Genomic DNA, 10779 nt, shown 5'->3' with positions numbered 1-10779 from the left:
TTTCATATCATGATACCTTTACGGAAGTTAATAGTGCAAAAATAACGAGATTGAGATTCAAGTACGACATACATTTAAAAATACGTTTGACAGAATTATTCAAGCTAAAAATAAGTTTACATACATTTATACAGGCTTAAACAAGCATTGCTTGATATCTATCTACTCTTTGTTAAACATAACTTATTCTCTCCAAGTGGCCAAATGACAGGAAGAAATGGGACCAAGGATAAAGGAGAAATTTTGAGTTCTTGAAATTTGAAATGAAGGTATAATTATTCACTTGGGTCATGCTTGGGTTCATACATGGCCATAGCAACGCTGCGGGTCAGCTACTTGTAACATTTAATGCCCAGTGTCTGTAAGCAGACAAGGCAGGGTCATGATAGACAGTATTTTCTGCCGACAGGCATTACTGAACACCATCCCCACATGTATTATTTAAGGGAAATAGCAAATTGCACGACTGGAAAAATGATAGCCACTCTAGCAGTTCCTCAAGGTAGAACACAATCTTTGTTTTTTCCAAGGCAACGAGCACTCTACTCATCAAGTAAGACCACATAGAAGGACACTAGCAGGCCACATGTCCTGTCTAATTTTTCGAACAGCACATCTTAGATTTTATTTGCCATACATAAATGAATGAAGGTGAATCTAAAGCCTTCACTTAGATAGCATGAATGCATCTCTATACCACAGTCATATCAGAGGAGAAGAGGTCCCTGCTTGAGCTAGACATGAGAACTCTGACCCACAATAAACTAACATGGGAACAAAAAGACGCTCACAAAACCATATCAACAATGTCAAGTAAACTTGCTTGCAAGCCTCCACCGTAAAAGAAAAATAAGGCACTTTCAACAACGAATTGGGACTTAAGTGGATGAAAGGAAATCTTATGCTCAAAATGCAGCGTACCAATCGGCACAGACTGGAATTAGAAGGGAATATAACTCCTCGGTTAGTTAATCATCCACAAACGACAAAAAGAAATCAAACTCTGGGCATAAAAGCCATTTAAGGAGGCAGTCCCACGCACATGAATCATGTCTCATATCAACGACATCCTCAAAGAAAAAAGATCACTTCCTGGCAGCGGGAACATTCACACGTGGATTCTGGCTTTGCATATCCTCCTACAAATCACAAACATAGATGAAAGCCGGTCACACACCTGTATTTAAAACACTCCACGTATAGGACATGCAGTGAGGTAGAACATACCTTGCGCCTAAATCGTTGGGGTGGCTCACGGACCCTCCGGGCTGTGCGGGATCTAACTCGCACAACATGAGAATGGATAGCACATGAGACACAATATTGCATCTTGGCATAGAGCTTCGGGAGTGTGTATCCTGCAACCAATATATTTAACAGAAAACACATTCAGCAAGGACCACAGCACAAAAAAGAATCACACTTTACAACTCTTCAGGTTGAAGAACAAATGCATACCATCATAGACGCAAGCTTCTTGGACATCACGCACCGCAGCCTGCTCAACAATGTTCCTCACAAGAAAGCGTTTCACAGCCTTGTCCTGCCCACAAACGCCAGTCTTGGAGATCAGTTTAGAGGATCCGACTTAACACTTCCATTACATTATAAAACTTACAAAACCTGTGACAGAAAACGTTGATGACCCAATGCAGCCAGACCAGACTATGGATTTCCATGAGTACAGTGATCTGAGGTTGGACCTAACTAAATTGAATCAATCACCGCATGAAACACATTCTTGCACGAAAGATGTTCAAGCCAAACAAGTTGCTTTTCCCACATGATCTGACTCAAAGAGACCATGGAGATAGAGACCTTTGATCTTACTAGACCTCAGCTCCCATAAATGTTTAACATCCCCAACAAACACATCCATGGCAACTGCACAGGGATATCTTGTAGACCCTTATATCATCCTCATACCCTGGTTTCTAAAGCCACCCCATACCGTCATCATATTAGATCGCACAGCTCCATAATCTGCAGATAAAAAACCATTGAGAAACCTGCATTCCTGGGGCTGAGCTCGTCAATCACACATTCTATAAAATGCTATGTTCCCAACGACCATGACGTACAGGAATAGGTGCTGGTCTAACACATTGCCTGACGCCCACCCGGCTGCCACTGATCAGCCGCATGCTGAAATGGAAGTTCCTGTGTCCATTCCCACTCTGATGTAGTAGTGCATATTACTGCGATACAATGCTGTTATCTGGCAGATCGACCTGACAACCGTGATCCTTACAGATGCAGTACCCTAACAAGAACAAAAACCTAACGCTAACAGTTCCAGTCTAAACCCCCCTGAAGGAAATACCTTAGGAACGCATCGCCCACAGTTGGAGCACCTGATGGGGTTTGTGTGGCCCCTCCCATGTTTGTTGCGACCACCGTTTCGGCGCTTGACCGTCCGCAGAAACGCAAACAAGGAAGAAACTGTTTAGGACTACGTAAAGGAAAGAGATAACAACAGCAGAGCAAGCCATCAAACGCACCATAGCTGCAAGCAGAGCCCGAAAGACCCAACAGCGCCGGCTCAGGTTGAAGAGGGCGTTTACAAAAGAAGATGGACATCACAGAAGTATGGCCGCCCGATTAAACCCTAGCCGCACCCTAAACCCTTGATGTAACCATGGTTAACGGGCAAATGCATACTTCTAATTTCTCAAGACAAATAATCACATATATAAGGAGCTTTTATGGAGAGAGAGAGAAACCATCTATCTATTACATATTAACCATGGACAAACCAAGGCACAAGGAGAGGAGAGAAAAAATAAATCCTAGATTTTTAAAAAGAAAGAGGAAAAAATCCCATTCGATTTGATCCTTTGTATTCCGGCTTCCATTCCTGTGTTTTGCTTCTTAATGTCTTTTACATACTACAGCAACGCGCGGGTTGAGTACTAGTAAATATTTTATAGTGATAGACTACACTGAGTTGTGTCCTCACATGGCAAAGCCCAACATCTTCACCACTACATTGCATGCAAGTGAACATATATAAGGATAATTTTTATTGCTCCAAGCCCTACAAAAAGCACAGTACCAACAATAACTTGACCAATGATTCAAACTTACATTTTTATTCTTCCAAGCCATATAAAGCACAGTACCAATAACTTGACCAATGATTCAAACTTACATTTTTATTCTTCCAAGCCCTATAAAGCACGGTATCAATATCTTGACCATGATTCAAGCTTGCATTTAAAACATGAGTTTTATCTATTTATTTTTCTTTGTGGAGTGAGGGGTAGGGGTGGGCCAACATCGAACCCGCATTCTGGGAAGAGACGGGTGCCACCTTAACTACCCGGCTATTGTCCCCACCCCCAATAACACCACATAACTTTTACATGTGTCCATTTTCAAAACTTGTGACTTGAGGCATCAGGATTTTTAGGTAAATGACATTCCTTTTTTCTTTTGTGTTTATTGAGTAACATTGTTTTAAGAACTAAGTCGCATCTTTTTCCTATAAACAAATAGTTGGGCCCTTCTTTTATTTCTCCATACATGAAAGTGTTTCAAACTTATGCAAAAAAACTTTCTCTTAATGGAACAATCTTGTTAAGGCTCTCTACCTTGATAATCAAAAGATTTTTATAGCTTGATTTTCTTCAAAAAAAGTAATTAAAATGATTCTAGGCTTTCGTATTCCACTCTTCAAAAAGGAAATTATCACACTCACATCTTGCCATGAAACTAGTGCTTTTGCTATTATCCCCACCCCTAATAACACAAGTTTTACATGTGACATCTTGCCATGAAACTAGTGTTTTGCTATTATCTTCACCCCCAATAACACATAAGTTTTACATGTGTCCATTTTCAAACTTGCGACTTAATGCATCACGACTTTGAGGTAAATGAGACGAGGAGCTTCCATCGTCCACAACCGTGACACCAACACCCAAAAAAGGTCACGGCCAGAGTGGGAAGGGGATGACATTGATGAGGGTTCTGAGGATAGCCAGTCTAAGGATGATGAGCATGACGATGAGTAGCAGTCCCATGCTATAGGGTGATGAGCAGGTGACCTCACATGGTGAGAGAAAAAGGTAGGGATGGGAGAGTTTAAAAGAAGATGAGGCATCCCTCTTAGGATCTAGTAAGTGAACTTAACATGTTTGAACATTCATTAGTTCATTTATTGATCAACAGTAAAATAACATGCATTTGGTGTTGTCTAAATGAAGACTACCGTCCCAGTGTGGTGGACCCCTTGCACTTAGTTTTGAGCTCCAACATAGAAGAGGTGAGTGCAAGAGTGACTAGTTTTTATTGATGTGAAGCTCAATGATTTCCCTCCCTAGCATACTTACTAGCATGTGCACATAGGTCAATGTTTTGGTCATCACCATCTTTATGCACCCTAGTGAGAGTATGTCCAATCGTCCAAAGTATGATAGGTGGGGAGGCGAGGTAGTTGCAGAAAGAAACATATACTCATTAAAACACACATGTAATCACTATGGTTTTAATATGAAAAATGTAATAGAGGTATAGAGGGTGGGTTGCATGTGTTTTAAGTGTCTAAAAGGTACACCTGTGAAAACAAGAATATGTATTCATCATATACATTGATAGCATTCCAAATCTATGCTTACTTTGGCATTAAGCTTAAAAAATGTTATAGATGTCGAGAGATTACCACTATATGCAACAAGATTTTCACTAGCCCCTTGAATTATGCATGTGGATATAATTGTTTAGCCTTGTTGATGCAAGGGTTGTTGGAGAACTTACCGTAGAACTTGATCTGTCATGGAAGGCACTTGATTCGAGGCAAGTGCACTATGTGCCAGTTGCTCATAAGGTCACAGGCAAATAATAAGAACTAACACCCCCTCAAGGGGACCTTGAAACGTAATTACTCTATGCTTCTTTTATATTAGCCAGTGTAACTCTTAGGAGTGCAGAGAAGATGTTGCATATCTGAAGCCATGCTATGTGCGAGGCAGATGGTCAATAACTGTTAGTTATGCAGGACACTTTTATGGCCTTCAGCTCTATTGACTGCCTAAATATTTGTGTTATTTTCCTCCCCTGTTAAGTAGGGGCTTTCACTCTATTAAACTGTCTGATTAAGGAAAAACGAAGCCTTTGAAATTTTTCTTAAAGATTTTATTTGGAACTATACAAATTTTTGGGTCTGAAGGAAAAGTTATTGGGGTGAATTTATGGCATTCTAAGCAAAGAGCACGTGTAAGTACTAAGGGAGGGTTTTGAACACAGGACCTATTGGTCCTGCCAAACACCTTCTCCACTTGAGCTATCACAAGACGGTGCTCTTCCAAGGCCACAAGCAGCCCTAATACTAGCTGGATATACTGGTTGCTTAAAACAAGTCCATGCTCTACAGGAACACCATAGATAGGTGACGAGTCCAGTACGAGAAGCGTTACTGATGTCCAGTCCTCCAGTGGACATTTTGATGCTCAGCTAGAAATGTACCGAATGAACTTCAACAAAAAAATAGGCCAAATAGTCAACTGTGTTGCTGACAAGTGCGTCACTTATAATCATCTAAAGAATGGCAATAGTTGACTTTATTTCACCTTAAAGCAGGCGCTAACACGATCATGCCGAAAAACTTGTATAGAGGGCAGAATAAAAAACGTTGCATGTGATATGATCAGACATTCATCAAACAAATTTGCTAGAATTGCATGTAGTGAGCTTGTAGCGGTGGTCAAAACATGTGCAAGGCTGTCACTTCTCAACCTAACATCCATACCAATGAATCCCTTAAGCAAACAGACTTGACCAAGTCCTGATTGCCCAAAAACTAATATTGATCTCCCATATTCAGCGAGGGTAAAATCCCTTTCTACCACTAACAGCACCATCCGTCAATTAGTCATCATTTCACGGGGTAAAAGATGAAACCAAATCAATTAGTCATCATTGCTTCATAAGGTACAAAATTACAAGATAGCTCAACCTCCTAGTGCACGTGCATTTTTCTATGCATAGAATGAAAATAACACTTTTAGAATACACAAACGATGGGGATTACTCTTTTTGAATAATAAAAGATAAAACTTATTTCATAAAATTTAAGAAAATTTTGCCCTAACCTCCTTTGTATAGCTGACCATTTTTCAATTTTTAAATCCTAAAATTACTTTAAAATTATCCCCAATTGCATACTTGCACTCCAATCCAGTGCCATACCTACTGCACAATCACGCACGCAATTTCCTCTCATATGCACTTAACCACACATAGCACACACGAGTACACAAGACGAGAGAGCAGAAAGTATCTTATATACATGACCATCTTTTTACTATTGGCTCCTTGAAACAGTGTGTCTAGGGTGCTCGTGTTCCAAAAACTACTATGTAGCGTCTTTCTAATTAGCAAAAGTATCTTATATACATGAACATCTTTTTCATTTGGTCACTCAATGTGTCTAAGGTGCTCCCGGTCCAAAACTACCATGTACAAAGCGTTTCCAGCTCATAGTTCTTTGCATCAGAGCCGGGATCTCCATTATCTCTTGACATAGAGCAGAGAATTACAAAAGTCTATCACACTTACAAAAGTATGGCAGTTGTAGTTGGTCATGTTAAACATGCTGATTACCATATCCCCTTCCTAATTTGGATTATGTCCTGGGTTTGATTAGCAGTCTTTATTGAAAAATGTTCTGGGTTTCATTAGCAGCCTTTATTGAAGTAGTAGTAGAATATCCCCTTCCTAATTTGGAATATGTCCCAGTAGTAGCCTTTATTGAAGCACATGTTGTAGGGTAGTTAGTGGATTGGCGAACATGTTGTAAAATGTAACCATGGCGGAACCCTTGTTAAGGTCGGAAGACCATGCAGTTGGGCTTTGAGTCCTTGGCCAAGTTATCCAGATTCCAGCCACAGATCGGAGAGCTTAGAGAAGCGTAAGCGAGTACTGTTGTCTTCCTCTCGATCATCTTCTCTTCCTCTGTATCTGGTGGATTGTGAAAGTATGGTGAGCTTCTCCAATGCCTAGTAATGGCCATGAGGGTAGGATTAATGCGTACATCGAGGAGTGTTGCAGAAAGTGATCAAGTTCGGTTCTACAGGTAGGGCTTTCTCCAAGGTGTTTGCAGACCCATGTCTTCTTCTATGGGTATATCAATCAGCTTGGCGGTCTTCTCATATCCTCCCCTTGTTTCCTCTGGTTGACCACGGTGCCAACGAGAAAACAATCTGATTACAAGATCTCCAAGCCCATGTTGGCTGTAGTTTTTTACTTAGAATCCCATGGCCCTTTGCCCAAAGGATCATACCCCTCTTACTTAGTCCACACCTTTCAGAGATCTCCTCTTCTTTGCCTGCTTGGATTTGTGGCCAACCACACCTTCGAGGACATCAAGGGTTGGCATGATTTTCTTAAGGAACGATGCATAAGCATTCCGTTGAGGTGTGATTCTTTGCCTTCACAGATCTTCCTGCACCTCAGTCCTTGAGCTTCTCTTTTCCTTCGTCCTTTATTTTACCTTGATCCTCAGTCCTTGAGCTTGGCTGTTGGCTTTCCCCTGAAGCTTCTGCTTGTTTACCTTGGCCGCTAGGTTTGCTCTTATCTCGTCTCCCTCTTCCTCCTCATCCACTTTGTCCTATAGCCCCAAGTGGTAAAACAAGTCTAGGAGGGCAACCTGCATATCATCTATCTTGTCCTCTCCTTCAAGATATGCTAAATCATCTAGGGCCCCAAGTGGTAAAACAAGTCTAGGCCATCCTGCATATCATCTATCTCGTCCTCTCCTTCAAGATATGCTACATCAACTTGGTCAATGCATCCTGTATCATGGCATATACCCTTACATATAGCACTTGTATGCCTTCTGCCTGATAGGGTGTGTCCTGGTGTTCCTGAAAATGAAGATAAATTTGATGGGCCAAGTCCTAGCCATGCTAGGACTTCTCTAGGTATTACATATGTATCTAGCTCTGAAGGCACTTTAAGCATAATGAAGTCCTAAGATGCTGCAAGGCCCCTTGGAACTTTTTTTTTCAGCTTGATTAATTGGGTATTCTTGAGCTTATGCACCATGGCATCCTTATGATTACACACATGCATGCGATAATGAGCATCCTCTTTTAGCTTTGGCAACCTCTGCCCCTTACTACATCTGTCGGGGCAATGCTCTGCGAGCTTCTGTAAGTGCATCCTTTGGTTCTTTAGCCTCTTCTCTTGGCATTCTTAGCCTCTTGTTGTCTGTTGTTCCAAACTCTATATAGCATTTTCTAATTCTTTCTTCTGCTTCTGTAACAACGTGCACTCTTGAGTCTTTTAAGTTCAACTCCAATGATATGGATTCTGGAGGCTCTGCTTGCAGTGGCATCTGAGTATCTAGCCTCGCTTGCTTCTCTTCTTTCATGGCAACATCTGCTTGGGCCTGTACTATTGTAGCTACCTACTGTCCCCTCTGCTCAAACACATCATTGGTAGCCCATGCCATTAAGTGTTGCAGTGTCACCAATTGCTGCTCGGCAACCTTTAAGGCTGGCATCATTTAGAGCAGTTGTGTACAAACCTTGTGAAAGAATCCATGTCCATTGGAGTCATAAGATGCTGCATGGCCAAGCTCTTGAGCTCGAATTCTAGGTTAGATATCGATCCCATGCACCTCCATGGCTTTGAGCTCTCTTTCTTATCGTTCCTTCTCTGCCTCTTCCATCTGGGTGGGCCATGCAGGTGTCTCCACAACTCTTGATGCTTCTAGTGGTGTATTTAAAAGATTGTCGTTTGGAGAGTGCACCAATGTATTGGTATGCTAGAGCTCTTGCTCTACTTCTGTAGTGGATGCACTGCCTCTACCTTCCATGGTAGCTCACCATTTTGCCAGATTTTGAGCGACCGTTGCCACTTCTAAGTTGTGATAGATATGCCTTGGATCCACCTTCCAAGTGGCTATCTGTTAAAGATGAGAAAATCGATGATCTTTGGTACCTCTGGTGCCCTTAGTGGTGACATCTTTCTTTGGGTTCTCTTGGAGTTGGTTCACTTGGCTTGAAGTAGAGGCCTATGCCTGTTGATGCTTTGAGGTTGGAGTTGTCCTCTCTATTTGCATCAGTAGCTCGCCCTGTGGGTAGCTCGTGTGACTCTTATTGTAGGCTTTGTCTATTGCAATAACTCACGATCCTTTTTACCATCCCGATGTTCTGGTGCAATCTTTATAGTTCCTTGATAGAATCCTTGGGCTCATAGCAGCTATTTTAGTACTTGTATGGCTTTGCTTGTTGCATACTGTGAGCTCCCTGCTTCCTTGATGGCTTGCATTATTTACAATTTCATTTACCCTTGCCATAGAATGGAATTGCCTTGGTAGTAGCCTTGGGCTTCTAGTAGCTTTGGTAGATACCGACCATTGACCTTTAGAGGCTTGGGTGTTGTTTAGCCTCATATATGCTATGCTTGAATATGTACCTTGATATCACCTGTCATGTGGTAATCTTGAGAGTCCACTTGGGTTGAAAAGCTTGAAGGTTCAAGGAATGGGTTGGTTGGTATGAGTGTTATGTTGGGTAAGGACTTAGTTGAAGGAGAGGTTTCAACATCTGGTATAATAGGATGAGTTGAGGGGATAAGGTTGCATGGATTTCCCATTGGAATCTCTACTTGTCCTGTCTTGGCTTGTAATGTGATTTGTAGTCTTTCCCAGTGGATATAGCATTGATGTCTTGCCAGCCACCCTCTTCCAAGCGTTGAGTTCTCATTCATCATTTCTACATTCATGACATATAGAACATGGGATTAGATTTAATGCAGAATGAAAGATTAATAAACCTTTAACCTCCACAGCTATGAGATTCATGACATATAGAACTTTCCTTCCACTGGATTAGATGTAATGCAGAATGAAAGATTAATCAACCTTTAACTCCACTACCAAGTCATCACTCTCAAGGTTTTGTATTGATGCCATGGGTGGTTCATCCACAAAGCCTCTCTTCCTTGACTTTATTCTCCCGTTGAGATTTTCTTTTAAGCTCAAGCTCTTGCTTATCTCCCTCTTTCTTTTTGTGGATCCAGTCAAAGTGCCGTAATAGCACTTCATCTTGAAATATCCATCCATCTCCACCGTCCAAGGTTTTGATTTCATCGATCGATCACTGGGGTGTGAGGGCCACTAGTCTCTCTGAGAGAACATTTCCTCATAGATATTCATTACCAAAAATTTCGAGACTAGAAACATAGTACTCCATTGGCATGACTGCTTCTAGCCCCAAGGCTAAATTGAAAGGAGTGTTGTTTGTGCTGTTTGATAAGTGCATACTATGTCTATGAGCTTATGATCCTAGTTACTTCTATTGGTTTTGCGCTCTATCCTTGATCATTACCTTGGGGATAGTACTGAAATGACTTTTGTTGAACTACCAAAAAATCAGCAAGTAAGAACCTTACCAACTTTGTGTTGGATCCACACACAATGCTCAATGATAAGAACACAGGTGTGTGTGTAGAGTGTGAAAAATCTCTCTAGAAGTACAAAGAGGAAGTACAAATGAGCAAGCAACGCGAAAATGTAAGAAAGGTTGCTAATATACTACCTAACCCTAAGGTGCTTCACACCTAGATGGCCATAGGGAAATACCTAGTGGGATGAAAGTGCCAATAGCATAAGTGTATGACCTCAAGGTGAAGTGCTAACAAATATCTAACAAATCCCCCTGTAGTACAAATTCAAGGTTTACAAAGATTACATATCAGTCTCTGAAAGGAAAGAGGCCTAAAGCTTTACGAAAGGCTTCAAACTTTTCAAGTCAGAAGGCTTTAGTGAAA

The 10779-nt window shown here is 41.3% G+C and overlaps 1 protein-coding gene across 1 annotated transcript; it reads right to left on the bottom strand.

Moving 5' to 3' along the window:
- Nucleotides 1-883: 883 nt before the first annotated feature.
- LOC147618356 (uncharacterized) lies at nt 884-2580 on the bottom strand. Its single transcript, XM_086775235.1, has 5 exons — nt 2502-2580; nt 2324-2442; nt 1459-1543; nt 1228-1358; nt 884-1139 (listed from the first exon to the last, which is right to left on the bottom strand). The coding sequence occupies exons 1-5, from the start codon at nt 2578-2580 to the stop codon at nt 1086-1088; spliced, it is 468 nt and encodes a 155-aa protein (XP_086631361.1). The 3' UTR covers nt 884-1085.
- Nucleotides 2581-10779: the final 8199 nt, after the last annotated feature.

Source organism: Cibotium barometz, chromosome 35 (assembly GCF_041138505.1).
Source record: "Cibotium barometz isolate CiBa-2024 chromosome 35, ASM4113850v1, whole genome shotgun sequence".
Taxonomy (NCBI): domain Eukaryota; kingdom Viridiplantae; phylum Streptophyta; class Polypodiopsida; order Cyatheales; family Cibotiaceae; genus Cibotium; species Cibotium barometz.
Note: the sequence above shows the minus strand (reverse complement) of the source record. Positions and strands in the feature narration are given on the sequence as shown.

Bases quoted from the DNA above. Each gene is read 5' to 3' on its own strand.
- LOC147618356 (XM_086775235.1), bottom strand. From the start codon at position 2,580: ATGTCCATCTTCTTTTGTAAACGCCCTCTTCAACCTGAGCCGGCGCTG. The intron at 2,443-2,501 runs GTGCGTTTGATG...AGTCCTAAACAG, and splicing joins GGGCTCTGCTTGCAGCTATG to TTTCTTCCTTGTTTGCGTTT. The intron at 1,544-2,323 runs GTATTTCCTTCA...GTTTGTGGGCAG, and splicing joins GTGGGCGATGCGTTCCTAAG to GACAAGGCTGTGAAACGCTT.